Source organism: Mytilus trossulus, unplaced genomic scaffold (genome assembly GCF_036588685.1).
Source record: "Mytilus trossulus isolate FHL-02 unplaced genomic scaffold, PNRI_Mtr1.1.1.hap1 h1tg000158l__unscaffolded, whole genome shotgun sequence".
Classification (NCBI taxonomy): Eukaryota; Metazoa; Mollusca; class Bivalvia; order Mytilida; family Mytilidae; genus Mytilus; species Mytilus trossulus.
In genome coordinates this window covers 75,688-98,005 of record NW_026963304.1, presented here as the reverse complement: position 1 = coordinate 98,005, position 22,318 = coordinate 75,688, and the positions used below count along the sequence as shown (strand labels likewise).

Here is a 22,318-nt window from a genome sequence, read left to right as displayed (position 1 = left end):
TTTCTTCAGAACATAACAGATTGTACACAAGCAGTATAAAACACATAACAAGAAGTTACTTCATAACATAACAGATTGTACATTACCAGTATAAAACACACAACTACATGTTACTTCAGAACATAATATAATAATATATCTGTATGGAAACTGATATTTATATCATTATACTGAATTTGATATTAAATCAAAATCTGTTTTATATTTAACAGTTTAAGTGAGAGAAAAAAAAATGCATAAAGGTATTTTTCTCTCTCATTAATTGTTTTTGTTTGTTTTGAATTATAGTTGATAAAGTTCTTACTTTGAATATTTACAAGAACATTTTTTACACCAAGGTGTAAAACAAATATCACACATGTATGTTATTGCTTCACTTTGACCACATTCCTTAATATATACAAAATTATGTTGTTGATTAGACAGGTTTAATGAATAACAAATATTTGTCAGAATTATATAAAGTGGGGTCTCGTTTTGTTTGTCTACTCGCACTAAATCAGGAAATGTAACTATTATTATATTTCTTTGAAAAAGTTACTTTTTAAAAAAATTATCATTATTCTGAATCATGTTAATCAGACAGAATTAATCATTATATCAACAAATACTTGTTAGGATTATATAAAGTGAGATATCATTTTACTCAGAGAATTGTAATGAATCCATTGATGTAAATATTTTATTCATTTCTTAAAAAAAAATAAAAAAAATTAACATGACAGTTCTGATGGAAGTTTGACATCTCACAAAAAAAACAGTTTTGACCACTGATTCATGTGATATTTAGTTTATATTTATTACACAACATTGTCCAGTTTATCAGACAAGTTTTAATGTCAGTTGTATTATTCCAGGATATAGGAGGGACAGCATTAATGAAGGCTGCCGAGGGAGGACACCTGGAGATCTGTAGTCTCCTCATTGATAGAAGATGTAAGACCGACATCACAAATGTATGTTATCTACTTAGTCTGATCACATTACTATTAATCTACACTAAATCATGTTGTTAATTATACAGGTTTAATGAACAAATATTTGTAATAATTATATCAAGTGGGGTCTCATCTTACTCATATTATTGTTCTGAATCAAAAAATATAACTTTTTTACAAGTTTCTTAAAAAAAATATTTTATTAAAATGATTAATTATACTGAATCTACACTAATTCCTGTTGTTAATTAGACAGTTTTAATGAACAAATATGTGTAAGAATCATATAAAGTGGGGTCTCATTTTGCTTGTTTTGTTCTACTGAATCCATTGATATAATTATTTTACACATTTCTTGAATTTTTTTTTTTTTTTTAAGATGTCAGGTTTAATGGAAGTTTTGACATTTCACAACAAAACATGTTTATTTATTGTTTATATACAATATAAATACAAGTGTGACTGGTCATTTTATTCAGTTTTGACCACTGATTCATGTGATATATATTTTGTTTATATTTATTACACAACATTGTCCAGTTTATCAGACAAGTTTTGATGTCAGTTGTATTATTCCAGGTTATTGGAGAGACAGCATTAATGAAGGCTGCCATGTTTGGATACCTGGAGATCTGTAGACTCCTCATTGAAAGAGGATGTAAGATCGACATCACAGCAGTATGTTATCTACTTAGTCTGATCACATTACTATTAATCTACACAAAATCATGTTGTTAATTAGACAGGTTTAATAAACAAATATGTGTAAGAATCATATAAAGTGGGGTCTCATTTTACTTGTTTTGTTCTACTGAATCCATTGATATAATTATTTTACACATTTCTTGAAATTTTTTTTTTTTTTAAGATATCAGGTTTAATGGAAGTTTTGACATTTCACAACAGAACATGTTTATTTATTGTTTATATACAATATAAATACAAGTGTGACTGGTCATTTTATTCAGTTTTGAGCAATGATTCATGTGATATATATTTAGTTTATATTTATTACACAACATTGTCCAGTTTATCAGACAAGTTTTGATGTCAGTTGTATTATTCCAGGAGTATGGATGGACAGCATTAATGTGGGCTGCCAGGGAAGGACACCTGGAGATCTGTCGTCTCCTCATTGATAGAGGATGTATGATCGACATCACATCAACAGTATGTTATCTACTTAGTCTGATCACATTACTATTAATCTACACTAAATCATGTTGTTAATTAGACAGGTTTAATAAACAAATATGTGTAAGAATCATATAAAGTGGGGTCTCATTTTGTTTGTTTTGTTCTACTGAATCCATTGATATAATTATTTTACACATTTCTTGAAAAAAATATTTTTTTAAAATATCCGGTTTAATGGAAGTTTTGACATTTCACAACAAAACATGTTTAATTATTGTTTATATACAATATAAATACAAGTGTGACTGGTCATTTTATTCAGTTTTGACCACTGATTCATGTGATATATATTTAGTTTATATTTATTACACAACATTGTCCAGTTTATCAGACAAGTTTTGATGTCAGTTGTATTATTCCAGACGTATGGTGGAGGGACAGCATTAATGGAGGCTGCCAAGGAAGGACACCTGGAGATCTGTCGTCTCCTCATTGATAGAGGATGTAAGATCGACATCACAGATATAGTATGTTATCTACTTAGTCTGATCACATTACTATTAATCTACACTAAATCATGTTGTTAATTAGACAGGTTTAATGAACAAATATGTGTAATACTTATATCAAGTGGGGTCTCATTTTACTCATATTATTGTTCTAAATTAGAAAATATTACTCCTTTTCATGTTTCTTTAAAAAAAATATTTTTTGTAAAATTAACAATTACACTGAATCTACACTAATTCCTTTTGTTAATTAGACAGTTTTAAGAAACAAATATGTGTAAGAATCATATAAAGTGGGGTCTCATTTTACTTGTTTTTTTCTACTGAATCCATTGATATAATTATTTCACACATTTCTTGAAAAAAATATTTTTTTAAGATATCAGGTTTAATGGAAGTTTTTGACATTTCACAACAAAACATGTTTATTTATTGTTTATATACAATATAAATACAAGTGTGACTGGTCATTGTATTCAGTTTTGACCACTGATTCATGTGATATATATTTTGTTTATCATGTTTATATTTATTACACAACATTGTCCAGTTTATCAGAAAAGTTTTAATGTCAGTTGTAGGATATGTTGTATATTATTGATATTGACAACAAAGTATTGTACATTATAGTTACATGTTATTTGGTTATATTATAGAAGGATGAATACACAGCTTTACATCATGCTGCTGAGAGTGGATATCTACAGATCACAAGATGTCTGGTAGAACAAGGAGGTGCCAGTTCCTTGATTAAAACATATAAGGTAATATTTTATAGTATTTACCCAGTGTTCAACTATTAAGTATGAATCACTAAAAAGATGTATAAGATATTGTTGGTCGAATGTTTTTTTTTTCAAGGCTATAATCAAAAGTCATATGATCGTGTTAATTGGACTTAAAATATGAAAATGTTTTATAGACTTGGATGGCTAAATTTTACTATAAAACACATGAACATCATATTTTTACCAAAATCTCCCAACATCTAATGCTTTTATTTAGACCACTTGCACATTTTGGGTGATTAGTTGTACCAGAAATGTTTATTTTTATTCAAAAATGTGTATGGATAAACAATAAGATTGGACTAAAACCAGTTTAAATAAACTGTCAAACAACAATCTGTTGTCTTGACAATTATAGCAAAATTATTAATTGGTATCAAAATATTCTAAGCAATGCGTTCATCGTGTTTTTAATGTTTAAACAGATGCAAACAAAGACTTGAGGTGGGAAATGACAGATAATTTTTTGAATCAAGAAATTAACTAGACAATAGGGGAAATTCGCCTAATTGCAGACAATTTTTAAAATCCGGAAGTTTGGATAACGTAGAGGCCAATTGCGGACATACTGGTGGTTGCACTGGAAAGGAAAGGATAGAGGGGTATCAAACGGACTATTTCCCGTGGTTTTATGTCATCTCTCTTGATTGGTAGATTAGAAATACTAAAAACCCGCAGAAATGCTCAGTCGGGTAAATGCGGACATAGGGAGTTAAAATACGGACCTTATCGTCAAATTGCGGACACTTATTTTTTTAACTGCAAATGCAATTCAAAACGAAATTACTATATCTATATATACGATTACCTTTCATGAATACCCTTTCATAACATCTTAAAGCATGTCTGAGAATAGGTTTCGCACGTAAGGTTGTAAAACACGTGGAAAGGTGAAAAAATAATAATAAAAAGTATAAATATCTCAGAAATGTTAATTATTAAATGATATTAGAAGCAGGAGCTATTTTGTGCTGAAAAATTATTTTGTGACTATTGTCTATCAAGATGCATACATGCAAATATACATGATGCTTTGGTGATCATTTTCAATTTCAAATCGCTTGGTATTCGTTTCTATCATTTTTCAGTTTCATAATCACTTTAGAATAAAGTAGTTCGAGAGGATAAGACGTCTTTGGGCTTGATATTTATTTGGTGACACTACTAAATGAAGAGCCCTGCTGATTGTAATTGTATCTTAATTTCCAATTTTTTTAAATAAAAAAAAATGAATAGCGTATGAAGATCTTGTACTGATTCTTATACAATGGTGTTGTTTCATTCATATTTTACGTAGAATAAGGCACGGACTTCGGATGAATTATAGGACGATGCCTTTAAGATTGTTGTGCACACAGTTTGCCAATATTTGTATAGAAATCGATGCAGTTCTGTCTTTGTTTTTTTCATACAAAAATATATCAAATTTCATTTTGATAGAAGAAAAGTAAATACGGATAAACATGGCAAATTTACATGGTTTAAAATGGCAGTAAGTACCATAGATGGGTTTAGATTGAATTACAAGGCAAGATACAAAATTACTTATCCATCGGCCTGTCTTTTCAAGATTCATTCACCAATTTATCTTAAATGTACTTTGGATACACAACCTTTTTAAATACCAATGGAAGAATCTCCATCAATTTCGATTTTCTTGTGAAACATTTCTGATTTTTTTTTATGACCGATGGTGTCTTTTCTTGACTTTGTCAGTTTCCTAGTTTACGTTTGTTTTCCGATTCATCCGATTTTTTTTTTCATGACAGAGACGGACAGACAGACACATAAATGAATAAACAATGGCATTACTACTTGTACGCTTGCAGGAAGTCAAAAGAGATCATTAAAGCCGATGTAATGGTATTTAATTTGATCATATTTTAAAAAGTTTTATATACTCATTTCTCCAAAAAGAATGTCCATGACATTAATAAGTTCGTCTGCCTCTTCTGTATTTAGAATGTCCAACTTTTTACCTCTTCTACCTAATTGTCTAGCAATAAACACAATGCTGCTTCATTTTCTTTATCTCTTTCAATAATTTCGCATAGTAGTGTTGATACATATACATGTTTTGATAAACATAATAATTTCATGAATAAACAGCAAACAGCATCATTTTCAAACAGTCACTCTTCTTCGAGAACTTGTTGCAATTAAATTTTGGCAAACATTTTATGTACATTTGATTTCATTCCATTTGCTCTTGCAAAAAGTCGGAAACATGTAGACATTCTGTAAAGAGAGAGAGAGCAATAGATAGACTTAAAAACCCAGCCTTGAGAAGGACGTTTTTCAGTTTTTGACCAAGTGAAGATGGGTGCAATTGGGTGTCGATTCTAAACATGCATGTATTTTAAGTCCTTGACTGACTAATCAGCCCTTATGTATTTGATGTGGGGTTCGTGCTGTTTATTCTTTAGTTTTCTATGTTGTGTAACGCAATGGCTAAAAATGAAACAGGCAAACAGTTAAACAATGTGTACTATGGTTTTCCATAAAATAGACCATTCATGAAATACAATGTCATCATTATTGAACTATTTCAAAAGTTTTGAAGATGATCCAAATAATTTTAAAGAACACTGGTTCAATGCTTTAAATATCTTATCAATCAAGTATATGAACTTTTGTAATTGCTTTTCTGAATTCGACAATTGACATGTTAAATTTGAAATCCATTTGAATTCAGGTAAATTTATAGAGATGACCTGCTGTTGAAAAAATACCCGATGAATGATTTTTTTCAGTGGTTTATGTTAGCTGAAATATATGTTTTTGTAATAGGCCTAGGTAACTATAGCTAAGATGATAGACTAGTGCATCATGTTCAATGATGTTCATGTAATGACAGTAGCCCATCCAGAATTATTCAAAATGTTACAACTTACATGAACATCAGTGTACAGGTTAAACTTAATAATATACATTTTCCGTTTTTCAGGAAAATAATGTTATTTCGTCTTAGATTTTATGCTTAAAAAATTCCCAATTAGAATAAAAATTCCAAATTAGAATAAAAATTCCTAATTTGATGTTCAAGGGACCCATTTGAAAACACCTGGAATCATCCCTGAGATATAGGAGGGTGTAGATAGGGTATACAGATATAGGAGGGTGTTGATAGGGTATACAGATATAGGAGGGTGTGGATAGGGTATACAGATATAGGAGGGTGTAGATAGGGTATACAGATATAGGAGGGTGTGGATGGGGTATACAGATATAGGAGGGTGTGGATGGGGTATACAGATATAGGAGAGTGTGGATACTGGATAGGGTATACAGATATAGGAGGGTGTGGATAGGGTATACAGATATAGGAGAGGGTGGATAGTGTTTACAGATATAGGAGAGTGTGGATGGGGTATACAGATATAGGAGGGTGTGGATAGGGTATACAGACATAGGAGGGTGTGTATGGGGTATGCATATCTAGGAGGGTGTGTATATGTTTACAGATATAGGAGGATGTGTATGGACTATACATATATAGGAGGGTGTGGATGGGATATACAGATATAGAAGGGTTTGGATGGGATATACAGATATAGAAGGGTGTGGATGGGATATACAGATATAGGAGGGTGTGGATGGGGTATACAGATATAGGAGGGTGTGGATGGGGTATACAGATATAAAAGAGTGTGGATGGGATATACAGATATAGAAGGGTGTGGATGGGATATACATATATAGGAGGGTGTGGATGGGATATACAGATAGAGAAGGGTGTGGATGGGGTTTACAGATATAGGAGGGTAAGGATGGGGTATACAGATATAGGAGGGTGTGGATGGATATACAGATATAGAAGGATGTGTATGGGCTATATAGATATAGGAGGGTGTGTATATAGATGATAATTAAGGCAATGTATGTAAAGACAACTGTTTAGCCATTATATTCATATACAACAAATGTATTTCCACCCACGGAGTTGTCACATGATAATATGACGTCAAAAAATGAACAAGTACAAAAGTACGGATGTTACGTTCCAGCGACAATCTCAACAGTGGATGGGCTATTCAAATATAGGAGACTTTGGATAGGGTATAAAGACATAGGAGGGTGTTGAGGGGTTTTACAGATATAGGAGGGTAGGGAAGGGGTATACAGATATAGGAGGGTAGGGAAGGGGTATACAGATATAGGAGGGTGGGGAGGGGGTATACATATATAGGAGGGTGTGAGTGGGATATTCAGATGTTAGAGGGTGTGGGTGGGGAATACAGGTAGAGGAGGATGTGGATGGGGTATACAAATATAGAAGGTTGTGGATGGGTACACTAATGCAGGAGGGAGTGAATGGGTTTATACAGATATAGGAGGATGTAGAGGGTTTATCGAGATACATGTATAGGCAAACAGTTAATGAATAGAGAATTATTCGATACAATAAAATAATAATTCGATACAATAATATAAAGAATAGAGAATAATATAAGAATATAAAGAACTCAATAATCATGATACATTTGTAATGTGTCCAAAAAATATAAAAAGATAGTTAAGGATGAAATCCCCCCATATCCCACACCCTTTGTGTAGATATAAGGATGCATTTATCATTCTTGAAACTGCAACAAAAATCAAGACCAAAAGGGGACAGATGAAGCATTTATTCATATCCTTTATAAAAAAGAGTTAAAAGCCTATTTGAAGTCTTCAGAAAATTGTGAACAATAATCTGAATGTTGTCTAAAGAGATATATGAATGAAAATGTTATGGTTAGCATATATGTAAAGATAAAATAAAACACCACCCAGCTACTAATTGTAAGATATGTAAAAAAGATGAAAGCAATATAAAGATTTATCTGTTACGTGTATTTCAGGGTAAGACTCCATACGACACAGCAGCAGAAGGGATGAACGGACAGTATAAAGAAGTGATGGAATACTTACAGGTACAAATATAGTGTTGAATTACAAATGCTACAAGTAGAAAATAAGTTACAAAATAAAAAGAAATACAAAACCAAGAAAACAAATGCTGCTAAACCAAGATTCTTCAGGAGAAAAATCTTTAAACAATTAACCATAAATCTTGAAAAAAAAATCAAATTGTAATGCAATTATTTGTTAACACAATTTTGATTGGACAACATCATATATTTGGGAACTTTAACTAGCTAAGCCATCATTTTTCAATTCACTAATTTATTGTTATGTGATTTCTTCAATAATCAACAAAATTTATAGATGTCTTCTATTTCATTCTACATGTTCTAGAGTGAACGAGGCGAGAGCAAGTTTTTTTAAATTCGATTTATGATATTCTTTCACAGACAGTATGTCGACAATTAACTGTGTTTTTTTTTTTAATTTTATGTAGAATGCTTAAGAATGGAGATAACTGTATTGTATTTTAGGCTTTGCCTTCGTAAAACTTTGCAAGTATCCTTTACCTAGTTGACTACTCAGTTATCACTAGGCTTTTAACATTCAGGTTGTGAGTTTGTGTTCTTCGTGTGGCATGACTACCTAAATTCACTTCAGCAATTGGGTTTCCACACATTTTTTTTGTATTGCTGTCCCAAGTCAGGAGCCTGAAATCCAGTGGTTGTCTTTTGTTGCTGTGTTACCTATTTGTTTTGCGTTCATTTTTTTGTGACAAAAATGTTGGTTATTGATTTGGGGATGTACGGCGGCCGGGCGGCAACCAAATGTTGTCCGTGCATTTACTCATGAACCGTTCAACCAAAGCTTTTCAAATTTTAATATGTTGTTACAGACAACAAAATAAAGGTCAAGTTCTATAATGACGATTTTGACTTTTACCCTTCAGGAGTTATGGTTCTTGAAAGATTGAAAAATGGCATTTCCAGTCGTGTCCATGCATTTACGCATGAACTGTTCAACCAAAGCTTCCCAAATTTTAATATGTTGTTACTGATGACAAAATAGAGGTCAAGTTCAATAATGACGATTTTAACTTTCACCCTTCATCAGTTATGGTTCTTGTGATATTGGTAGGACACAAATAAATGTTAATAAATCCGGTTTGCTGTCGTTGTGACAGCCTCTTGTTTTGTTTGAATTTTTTTACATTTGTCGTTTTGGGGCCTTTTATAGCTTTGCTTATTGTTAAAGGCTGTACGGTGACCTACATTTGTTAATTTCTGTGTCATTTGGTCTCTTGTGAAGAGTTGTCTCTGTCTTGATATAGAAGTTCCTTTATTATATAAGTTCCAAATGGAAAAAGTATTTTGGAATATTATTTCCAGTGGAATAAATATAACAGTATATGTTCCTAACCAAATAAATGATATAGAATTTTTTTTCCCAACAGGAACAGCTATTATGACATTGTTTATGACAAAGTTTTCTAGTGGAACATTATTTAGGCCGAACAAATATCTCATTGGCAATCATACCACATCATCTTTTTAGCTCACCTGGCCCAAAGGGCCAAGTGAGCTTTTCCCATCACTTGGCGTCCAGCGTCCGGCGTCGTTAACTTTTACAAAAATCTTCTCCTGAAACTACTGGGCCAAATTAAATCAAACTTGGCCACAATCATCATTGGGGTATCTAGTTTAAAAAATGTGTCCGGTGACCCCGCCATCGAACCAAGATGGCCGCCATGGCTAAAAAATATAACATAGGGGTAAAATGCAGTTTTTGGCTTATAACTCAAAAACCAAAGCATTTAAGCAAAATCTGACAAGTGGTAAAATTGTTTATCAGGTCAAGATCTATCTGCCCTGAAATTTTCAGATGAATTGGACAACCCGTTGTTGGGTTGCTGCCCCTGAAATTCGGCGAATTGGTCATTTGAGGGAAATTTGGCTGTTTTTTGGTTATTATCTAGAGTATTATTATAGATAGAGATAAACTGTAAACAGCAATAATGTTCAGCAAAGTAAGATTTACAAATAAGTCAACAAGACCAAAATGGTCAGTTGACCCCTTTAGGAGTTATGCTCTTTATAGTCAATTTTTCACCATTTTTCGTAAATCATAGTTATCTTTTACAAAAATCTTCTCCTCTGAAACTACTATGCCAAATTAATCCAAACTTGGCCACAATCATCTTTGGGGTATGTAGTTTAAAAAATGTGTCTTGTGACCCGGCCATTCATCCAAGATGGCCTCCAATGCTAAAAATAGAACATAGAGGTAAAATGCAGTTTTTGGCTTATAACTAAAAAACCGAAGCATTTAGAGAAAATCTGATGAAGTAAAATTGTTTATCAGGTCAAGATCTATCTGCCCTGAAATTTTCAGATAAATCGGACAACCCGATGTTGGGTTGCTGCACCTGAATTGGTATTTTTAAGGAATTTTGCTGTTTTTGGTTATTATCTTGAATATTATTATAGATAGAGATAAACTGTAAACAGCAATTATGTTCAACAAAGTAAGATTTACAAATAAGTCAACATGACCGAAATGGTCAATTGACCCCCTAAGGAGTTATTGTCCTTTACAGTCAATTTTTAACAATTTTCCACTGAAACTACTGGGCCAAGTTCATTATAGATAGAGATAATTGTAAGCAGCAAGAATGTTCAGTAAAGTAAGATGTACAAACACATCACCATCATCAAAACACAATTTTGTTATCAATCCATCTGCGTCCTTTGTTTAATATTCTCATAGACCAAGGTGAGCGACACAGGCTCTTTAGAGCCTCTAGTTTATATTTAAGATTTTGATTTAATATTTGGTATATATAGTTTTACCATGACAAAATTACAGATCTATCCGATGATTTTTAGCTCACCTCTCCCAAAGGGCAAAGTGAGCTTTTCCCATCACTTGGCGCCCGATGTCAGGTGTCGTCGTTGTCCTGCGTCCTTCGTCGTTAACTTTTACACAAATATTCTCCTCTGAAACTACCAGCCCAAATTTTACCAAACATGGCCACAATCATCATTGGGGTAGCTAGTTTAAAAAATTTGTAAGGGTTCCGCGGAACCCAGTGTCTCGCCTATTTTTGCTGTAAATTGCAGGCTCAACAACAATGAGGAAAAAAATCAATAAAAATATTCCACTTGTTACTATTTTATGATTGTAAGAAAATCTAAGTCCATTTAAAAGTAAATTACAGAAAAAACGGAGTAATCTTTTTACAAACTTTACTTCTGGATACAATATTATGATCATAAATAAGCTTCTGTCCAAGTTTGGTACAAACCCAGGATAGTTTAAGAAAGTTATTAAAATTTTTAAAAATTTAACCACAAGGTGAATGTAATAGTTCCCTGGAGAAAAACTAAGTCCATTTAAAAGTAAAATATGGAAAAAATGGATTTATTTATTTCCAAAATTTACTTCTGGATACTATCTTATGATCATAAACAAGCTTCTGTCCAAGTTTGGTACAAACCCAGGATAGTTTAAGAAAGTTATTAAAATTTTTAAAAATTTAACCACAAGGTGAATGTAATAGTTCCCTGGAGAAAAACTAAGTCCATTTAAAAGTAAAATATGGAAAAAATGGATTTATTTATTTCCAAAATTTACTTCTGGATACTATCTTATGATCATAAACAAGCTTCTGTCCAAGTTTGGTACAAACCCAGGATAGTTTAAGAAAGTTCTAAAACCTTTAACCACAGAGTGAATGTAATGTTTCCCCGCAGAAAAAACTAAGTCCATTTATAAGTAAAATATGGAATAAATGGAATTTTATTTTTTCAAAATTTACTTCTGGATATTATCTGATGATCATAAACAAGCTTCTGTCCAAGTTTGGTACAAACCCAGGATAGTTTGAGAAAGTTATTAAAATTCTAAAAACTTTAACCACAGAGTGAATGTTTTGTTTCCCTGCAGAAAAAACTAAGTCCATTTATAGTAAAATACGGAAAAAATGGAATTTTATTTTTACAAAATTTACTTCTGGATACTATCTAATGATCATAAACAAGCTTCTGTCAAAGTTTGGTAGAAATCCAGTATAGTTTAAGAAAGTTATTAAAATTTCAAAAACTTTAACCACAGAGTGAATATTTGTTGACGACGCCGACGCCGACGGAATGTAGGATCGCTTAGTCTCGCTTTTTCGACTAAGTCCGATGACCAAGTCAACCAACCAAGATGGCCGCCATGGCTAAAAATAGAACATAGGGGTAAAATGCGGTTTTTGGCTTATTACTCAAAAACCAAAGCATTTAGAGCAAATCTGACAGGGGTTTAATTGTTCATCAGGTCAAGATCTATCTGCCCTGAAATTTTCAGATGAATCGGACAACCCGTTGTTGGGTTGCTTCCCCTAAATTGGTAATTTTTAAGGAAATTTTGCTGTTTTTGGTTATTATCTTGATTACTATTATAGATAGAGATAACCTGTAAGCAGCAAGAATGTTCAGTAAAGTAAGATGTACAAACACATCACCATCACCAAAACACAATTTTGTCATGAATCTATCTGCTACTTTTGTTTAATATTCTCATATACCAAGGTGAGCGACACAGGCTCTTTAGAGCCTCTAGTTTGAAAAGTTATCGCCCTTTGACATAGGAATTTCAAGCAAGTAATCAGTATTCCACACATTTTTTTTTGTCATGCTTTAAGATTATGATTTGATATTTGGTATATAGTTTGACCATGAAAAGTTACAGATCAAGTTCAAATTTTATTCCGGACTGATGATTTTGTTCTCAATTTTTGTCCTTGGACTTGAAATCATTTTTTCAAAAAGCTTTTTTTTATTATGCTTGAAGATATTGATTTGATATTTGGTACATAGTGTTACCGTGACAAGTTATAGTTCAAGATCAAATGTTATTTTGGTTCTGATAATCAGTTTGCAGAGTTATGGTTCTTGGGATTCACGCAAAACTCAGTTTACCACATCTTATTCCGTCATGGTTGAAGATATTGATGTAATATTTGTTATATAGTTAACAACATGACAATTAATAGATCAAATTATAATTTTGTTTCGACAAAATGAATAGTTAACAGTGGCTGTATTGCAATGCAATAGTCTCAAAATGCTTGTTTTCTTTTTTTTTGTCTCTTATCTAAAAAACAAACCTTATGAGATATGAAAAAACTGTTTAAAGCAGGAGAGATCAATAAAAACATGATCTAAAAATGTCAACCTGACCAAAAACAATGGACCATAGGAGTTAGGCAGCAACCATTTGATTTTCTGGGGGGGGGGGGGGGGGGGGCTATGGTTTTTTTTTGGAAAAAAAGTTTGTTTCCAGTTTTTGGAGAGAAAAAATAATTTGTTTTTGACCCTGAGAAAAAAAAATGTTTGTTTCACCCTTAGATGCTACTATATTTAATGCTAAAATTGAAAGAAAAAAAATTGTTTTCGACTTGTCGCCAAAAAAATAGATTGTCTTTCGCTGAAGGCGGAAAAAAAATTTGTCCAGAAAAAAAACCCATAGCCCCCCAGAAAATCAAATGGTTGCTACCTTTTTGACCTTAAGGATGTTTGCCATTTCATGTTTTGGAATTTTTGTCAGATTTTCGAAATCCTCTGGTTTTATCCATTTGAATGCCTTAAAAAAATTTGCCCATGGACCCCAATATTTCTTTTTATAAATCTTTTGCATGTATAAATATAAGCCATTTGTAAAAGTCTTATAAAATCTTATTTATTTTTTAACAGTTTTTGAGAACTTTAACTGGTCAATGACAAAGCTATGAAAAATCAAGAGATAACATCTTCCTGCCAAAATTCCATTGGCTAATATTTTGAAAACAAGCACATTGACCCCCATATTTTGTTTTCTTTTTTGAATCCTCAATTAGTCCCCTATCAGGGGTGTGGAAATGCTATGCCCGACTCACCCGACTCGTACATGTATTTGAACAACCGGACAATTAATTATTTTTGTCTTGGTTGCCCGTGGACAAGTAAAAAATTATACAAAACAAAGTTCAAATCCAACAACAACATTTATAAGTAAAACTAATTTCAAAACGTATAAAGATGTTTAATTTATGTAAAAGAAACCATTGTTTAGCAAGTAACTCATCAATGTTCATGACGATTAATATTACGTGAGACCGGAAATAGATCGATTACCAAAATAAATTAAAATAAGTATGCGAACCCGAGTCGCGTAACATTGCATTGGCTTTGTCCATTGACCCAGGATTGTCGATTAGGTTTTATCCATCATTTACCAGAAGTGTCATTTCTTTAAATTTTGTATCGAGATTCAGATTGATAATTACTTAATAAAAATTTGGGCAAGCAAGACAAAAAGAGTCATGAGTCGAGTAGAAAACCTTAAATGTAAATGGAGGACACAGAGTATTAAAAAAAAACGGAAGCGAGAATTTTAGACATCGTGGATATCAGATTGCCCCTGGCTATCTATGACTATGGAAATTCGGGAAAACACATTAAGTTTTTGTCTTATTTATAGATGAAAGGTCAACATTGTGTGTTGTCAAAGTGGTAAATAGAAGGAACGCTTTAATTGCCCGTCAATACAATAACAAATAATCAAGAAAAATACAAGTGTGTCAGTTGAGAGAAACACCACAAAATCAATAGTTTAACTATTATTTAGTTTACATTTCTTCAATCACTGTACTCAAATTAAGTATATTATGTACCTACTGGCTACAATTTTTATTCAAAAACTGCTGCAAAATTGTCCTTTACATGTCATTTCATTGGTTGGTTTGCTGTTAGGTTTCTGTCCCATTGATGTTAACCCATTTCCTACTTTCCTACACATATAACATGTATAAACAAATAAATTTCATTTGTTTGTGATGCACAGCAGTACTAAGTAAGAATCATATATTAGCTAACAAGAAATACTTCAATATTTATTGGGATCATCAGGGCAAGTAAATTTTTTTCCGGACAAGTACAATTGTAGGTTTCACTTGCCCGGGGACAAGTGCTCACAACAAATATTTCCACACCCCTGCCTATCATTATATACTAGTTTTATGGAAAGTTATTTATTTTGAAACTGAGCAGCAAACATCCTTAAATGACATTTTTTTACAAATTTTAATGCTTTTCCAATATCCATGAAAACAATGATTGAGAAGTAAAACTAAAAACTGCAAAAATAATCGGAAATGCAAGGTCTATAAAACTGCTGATACAACCTTAAGAACTGGATGACTTATAAAGGAATTATAGCCTTAAAATACAAAATATGACTGCCATATAAATAGAACATGAGGGTCAAATGCATTGATTGTGTTTGTCTTGCTAATGGATGTTAAAGAACCAACAATCAATCAATCATTAATTGTCTTATATCTTGAAAACCATAACTGATTGAAAAACTATCTCTCAGGAGCAAAAATACTCTGATTGTCAAGATCTACATACCTCCTATATTTACCAAATAATCTTGTTACACTGCTTCCAACAATGAGTTTATGAGGTGCATTCAACTCCAATCTTGAATTGACCAGCCGAAGGTCCATGGTTACCTAAGGCTACTCAGGCTTCCTCCGCCAATAAAAACTGACTGCAATGATGAAGCAAATAATTCTGAAAGTTGTGTTAACCACCGTCAATCAATCCATCAATGAATCCAATTTAGTTTTGGCAGAAATGTCAAGGTGAGCGATACAAGTTCGATTGAGCCTCTTGTTTATTTTCATTTCTGTGTTTTATCTTTAAAACTTTAATACTTGGTCAAAATGATCAGTAAGACAGGTTTTTCCTGCATAATGTGATATTTGTGTTTGGACAGAAATACCTGCAAGGAGATTTTACAAATTCAAAAACAACATGTTCCCTTTAAACTTTTAAATATTTTAATAGTTCTTCAAGTGATATTGGTGAAGATATATTTACAGTGCATATTACTCATTTTTCAGACTGTCATGTCAGAGAAATCTTCAGGTGTAACTGCTGGACAAGGGAGAGAAGGTAATTTTTATTGACTTTTATTTCATTAGTTTTAACACATTTTTATGATTATACCCCACTCTAGGAATTGCGGAATGACAACATAAAATTGAGAATGGAAATGGGGAATGTGTCAAAGAGACAACAACCCGACCAAATAAAAAAACAACAGCAGAAGGTCACCAACAGGTCTTCAATGTAGCGAGAAATTCCCGCACCCGGAGGCGTCCTACAGCTGGCCCCTAAACAAATATATACTAGTTCAGTAATAATGAACGCCATACTAATTTCCAAATTGTACACAAGAAACTCAAATTAAAATAATACAAGACTAACAAAGGTCAGAGGCTCCTGACTTGGGACAGGCGCAAAAATGCGGCGGGGTTAAACATGTTTGTGAGATCTCAACCCTACCCCTATATCTCTAACCAATGTAGAAAAGTAAACGCATAACAATACGCACATTAAAATTCAGTTCGAGGGAAGTCCGAATATGATGTCAGAAGATGTAACCGAAGAAAATAAACAAAATGACAATAATACCTAAATAACAACAGACTACTAGCAGTTAACTGACATGCCAGCTCCAGACTTCAATTAAACTGACTGAAAGATTATGATTTCATCATATGAACATCAGGCACAATCCTTCCCGTTAGAGGTTTAGTATCATAACATCATAACATATATGAGAAGAACATAACCCGTGTCATGCCAACAACGGTTTTTAGAATAAATGTGTTAAATTCCGACGAAAAAACCTTATCAGTGACTCAATATTAACGCCAAAATATGCAATCTTTAATGACTTGACAACAGTATCGTAATTATATCCCTTCTTAATAAGTCTATTCAAAGGTTTTGTAAGTTTCTGAGGTGAATACTGACACCTTTGTGCTTTATAAAGAATATTTCCATAAAAAATGGGATGTGAAATACCTGAACGTATAAGAAGTCTGCATGTTGAGCTATATTTACATAAATTTCTCTCATTAAAAGCTAAAACACTGTTACATACACGAGCGAATCGTACAAGTTGAGATATATAAACACCGTAAGATGGTGACAAGGGAACGTCACCATCTAAAAACGGATAATTAACGATAAGAAATGAAAAATCATCCCTTTTATCATAAATTTTAGTATTCAGCTTTTCGTTAGTGATATAGATATCCAGATCGAGGAAAGGGCAGTGGTCATTGTTAGTATTAGCTTTATTTAAAGTAAGTTCAGCAGGATAAATTTCATTAATATACATACTGAAGTCGTCATTATTGAGAGCCAAAATATCATCCAAATATCTAAAAGTATTATCAAATTTGTTTATCAGATGTTGTTTTGATGGGTCTTTGCTTATTTTTGTCATAAATTGTGACTTGACAACAGTATGCAGAATGACAACATGTTTACTGTACGACTTTATCCAATCAATTGCATTGTATTGATGAGGCTTAAATTAAAATTTTGTTTGTTTGCCCTTTACCGAACGACCCTTTAAATTCGTTCCGCCTGAAAATCTTTTATTTGTATTTACCAGCCAGATTTTATTTTATTTTTCCGTTCCTACAAAAAATCTTATATTTGTATTTCCTGCTCAAAACTTTTTTACCGGAATCCTCGGGTTTTATCTTTCCCGTATAAGGTCTTGTCCGTTTTGTATCACGTGAGTGTTTGACATGAACACTCAGAGTTTCATAGCATTTGTTTGAAATCGATGTTGAAAGCTTTGAAATCATGATACGACGAACGTTACTCTGTGTCTTTATACTTGAAGAGTAGGGTTCATTCAAAAAAAAGTTCCTCCAATACAAAATTATCAACGTGTGTACAAAATATTTTGTAAATGGATGTTGTTTACTATGTAGGAATGGCCTTTAAATAGAACAAAAGAATCGAAGCTCTTTGATAGAGAAGGCGATAAATGTGTACTGTAATGATTACTTTAGTGACAAAAATTTTAAAAGTTAAAAGAAACAAACAAAATTCACATTTTCTTCTCAATCACGAAGTGTTTTATTTAAAAAAACAACAACATTTGCATAAGTTTTCAATTTATCTAGTACATAGTTAAGCAGAATAGTTAGATATCAAGTCGACGACATGGGTATCTTTCAAGTTGGATGGAAAAAATGCATAATATCCGATTTAAAAAACAAAATTACCTCGGAAGGAAAACATATCAATCTATCAGTTCAGTAATTTTTGTGTCTGCCCTTCCATTTTGTGACTCAAGAAAAAATTCCAAAAAATTAGTAACAATAGTATCAAAAGGAGAAAATCGAGTGCACCTTTTTATGTTTGGGCGTGTTTGAGTTGAATATTTTGTCTTGATATCGTACAAAGCAAGAATATTTCATACATCGTCTCGCTTCAGATTCTATCATTTTTATTTATCAAAGCTACAGGTTGACTTTATAACATAAAACAATCACAATACTAAAAGATGCAATTATATATGGGTCAAGTGAAGTACCTATCTAATGAATCACAAAAACAGAGAAGGTGGGTTCAAATAGCTTAATTAGAGATTAATCACTATAATACTAAGATACTAACAAACTATGACGCTATAGTGTCAGCAGCTTTCTAATATATAAAGTTTTCAATCCAACTTTTACCAGTATATGAAAAATGTTACTCCTCTGAAGCACGAGGACAAAATTCGTCACGGAAATTAAACTGAACAAAAGGACGGACTTCATTGAACAGATAGCGTCTTCTCTCCTCTGTCAGCCCTGCTGGCTGAATTACTTCTGGAAGTGTCGTGAGCAACTCCGGTAGGTTTGTGCTCTTTTCTCCGGTTGATCAAGAGTTTCTCTTGCAAATAAGACTTCTACTTCGTCACTGGTAAATCTGAAGTGATGGAATTTTCCTATACCTCTTAGTGGTTTAAAATATTTAGTGAAGAAATTATCCCATCTGTACCACTTTAAATTGTTTTCGTCATCGTCATTTTCATGAAAAACTTCTGACCTATGGCATTTGGCAGAATTGTCAACAATTTTAACCAGTTGCAAAACAGTGTTTACGTCCGACTTTCTAAATTTTTTTTTCAACATGCCAAAACATGCGTCACATAAACATTTTGTGTGCCCAGCAATCATAAAATGCAAATTAATAGTTTTGTGTAAACCCTTTGCGCACCTCCATAACAGATAATGTAAGGTAGTTTTATTTTTGTTTTGTCCTACGGAATTAACAGCATGGACATGACACGCCTTTTCACCGTAAGTATTACCATGCAGATAATGGTGGAGCATACTTAAAACAGCATTGGGTCCATGTGTCCCACTTCCATTTTCTCCGATTGTTTGTTGCTTGTCAATCAAATAATTAGTTTGCATTGAAAAGTTTTCATCGCAAACTCCAAATATTTGAACCTTTCGAGGTGTTAAAAAGTAAAGAGCTCCAACTTGTTGAGACGAATGTGGCAAGTTTACATATTGTGAAAAGTCAAAAGTGTAATGAACATTTTTTTTTAACATGGAGTGTTATACTTTCCTATTGGAAACTTTAATTCATCATGTGATCTTTGTGTTCATAATTTATAATACTCGCGCTCCGTCCGCGCAGACTGTTTATGGTCAATTAATTTTTGAGTTGTCACTAATTTCGCGTCTTCTGAAATAGATCCGGAAATTTCCTCCCTCAACTGAAAGCACGTTTTACACAGATTCGTCTTTGGTTTCATAAATTGAATATGAGGGACACATGCATTCCAAACTTCTTTAAATACGGTTAGTTGAACATATTGTTTTTCTGAGTTTACGCATGAACTAACATATTTGGAGTGTACATATTTCTTGCTTTCGCTACAAGGTAGCAGAATAGGAGGGGTATTGTCGGTTACCCGAGGCGCAGCCGGGAGAGGGAGACCAAATTCATCAGCATACCGCTTGATAAATTTTATCGTATTTTCAATCACTTCAAATGAATGTCCGTGATTCGATTTTCTTCCACTAAGACCATGTGATCGAGGGGTTACGCCATTTGCATTTAAGTGCTGTTTTAAACTTTTAAATTCGCTCCTCCCAATGTTATAAATATTTCTCCATTTGAACTCGCATATCTCAACTCCTTGAAAAGAATATCGGTATCGTTTTCGTTCTCTCCTTCCTCCTCTGAAAACCGAGTCTGTTATTTCTAAGTTTTCTAATTTTGAAAGCAAGTATATGTCACGCTCTTCTTTTGTAAATTCACAAACAGATAATAAAACATCATAGGCCTGTTCTCTGAATGTGGAAAGTTTTGTTAAACATTTTTTTGTACAATTACAGTCGTTAGCAAATAAAGCATTTATTCGAAGTCGGGAAGGATCCTCTAATTCATCATTTTGATTAAGAAAACATGTATTTTCCGATTGATCTTGAATGACGGAAGTGGAATAAAATTCCCAGGTCTAAGCTTGATTTGTGTCACATATATTTTCAATATCAGATTCATCATTTTCAATATCGGAATCGCTGTTATCAGACACATTCAGTTCATTATTGCTTGATGCCAAAACCTCTGGTATTGGCCCTATATATTGTTCAAAATAGGCAACTGCTTCATTTTCTAGTTCTTCGCATCCTATGTTATTGAACCAGTCCATTTCAGAAATTTACTACAACATTAAAAAGGAATGAAATTAAAGACAAATTGAACCAACAGAATTTTTCTATACGACTGGTTGTCGCGCTTTACGCCATTATAGTTCACCAGTGATTTGTGACAGGTAGATCAAAATCTCAAATACTATCTACTTAAATTATAGTAGTTCAAATTTCAAAATAAACGGGTTTTTAAGATGAAATTTTGGTTTATTATTTATAAATCCGACATCACAGTTTACATCTTTCAAAATTGTTACCTTAATCACGCAGACGGACGGACGGACGCAAAATTGTAAGACCCACGGATGCATAGATCGGGAATTGCATTGCCCTGTGAATACTAATTTTAAAGTTGTCGGCATACATGGAAAAGGAGGTTTAAAAGGTTTTATTTTGAAAGTTATTAGTTTTCGAAATATATGTACACATGTATTATGCAAATGTTTCCCTCTTACTTTCAATTTCTAAATAGAAATGTCATTGAACTAAATTACACGCAAAACATTTCTAAATATCTGAATAGATCAGAACAGAATTGCACGCAAATAGTACAAAATCCACCTACAGCACATCTTGGTCTTTGTTTGATATTGTATATTTGTGTTGTTGTTTCTTTTTAGATTTTCCAAAATGCAACGGTACAATGATATGAATAACTTTTGACTGAATTTCGTTTTTGCGTGTGTAACTGTCATTACTGTGTGTAAGCAAAGTTTTGCAATACAGCACAAATTTCGTTTTAAACTACTAGAAATAGTATTTCAGAATATTACTTTAGTTTAGTTCAGCTTAAGAATTTTATACAATTATTTTTTTTTCAGACAGGTGTCTCAAATAAACAGTAAAAATTTAAAGTGTCAAAGAAGGATACATGTATTTTTTTCTGAAAAGAGTTTAAATGCATTAGCATTTGTTCATTGTTAAAAGGATTTTGTGTTTTAATACCTTCTTACTTTTTACATACATGTATATCATAACATTTTAAGAAATCAACTGTGTATCTATTCTTTGCCAAGATCTTATTGAAAATTATGCTTTTAGGAAATTTAATTCAAAGCTTAAGCTTACTACTTTAAGGAAGTACAGAACTTTACTTAAGACACATTTCTTATTTCAAATCTATTTTGTTATTTTGATTTAAAAGGAGTTGACTTATTGACAAGCACATAAATCCATTTGTTTCAAAAGCTAGATATAAAGTAAATTATGGTAGGGGATCTGGGTGATCATAATGCAGCTTGAGACAATAGATATAAATATATAGGCAGCTGTTAAGTCATATCATTACTTCAAAGTGATAAATACATACATGTTTTTATTTAAAAAAGGTTATATTATATATTATATTATATTTCATCAAACTATTTTACTTAAGTAATCGAAAAGTAATCGAAAGTACTCGATGATTTCATCATGATTTTTGCTGTAATCGATGAAAATTAGGATTACATGTAATCGAAAATGTCTTCGATTACAGATGACTTACCATTACTGGAAAAAATGTAATCAATTACAATCGATTACGATTACAGATTATGA

General features: G+C 32.4%; 1 protein-coding gene and 1 pseudogene across 1 annotated transcript; one reads left to right on the top strand and one right to left on the bottom strand.

Moving 5' to 3' along the window:
- The first annotated feature begins 836 nt into the window (after positions 1 to 836).
- On the top strand, positions 837 to 18,066 carry LOC134700543 (ankyrin repeat domain-containing protein 17-like). Its single transcript, XM_063561924.1, has 8 exons — positions 837 to 956; positions 1,518 to 1,616; positions 2,007 to 2,108; positions 2,498 to 2,602; positions 3,241 to 3,348; positions 8,217 to 8,288; positions 16,154 to 16,205; positions 18,050 to 18,066. Exons 1-8 carry the CDS (start codon positions 837 to 839, stop codon positions 18,064 to 18,066), a joined length of 675 nt encoding a protein of 224 aa, XP_063417994.1.
- Positions 18,067 to 18,818: 752 nt separating this feature from the next.
- Positions 18,819 to 20,778, bottom strand: LOC134700541 (uncharacterized; annotated as a pseudogene).
- Between the last annotated feature and the right edge of the window lie 1,540 nt (positions 20,779 to 22,318).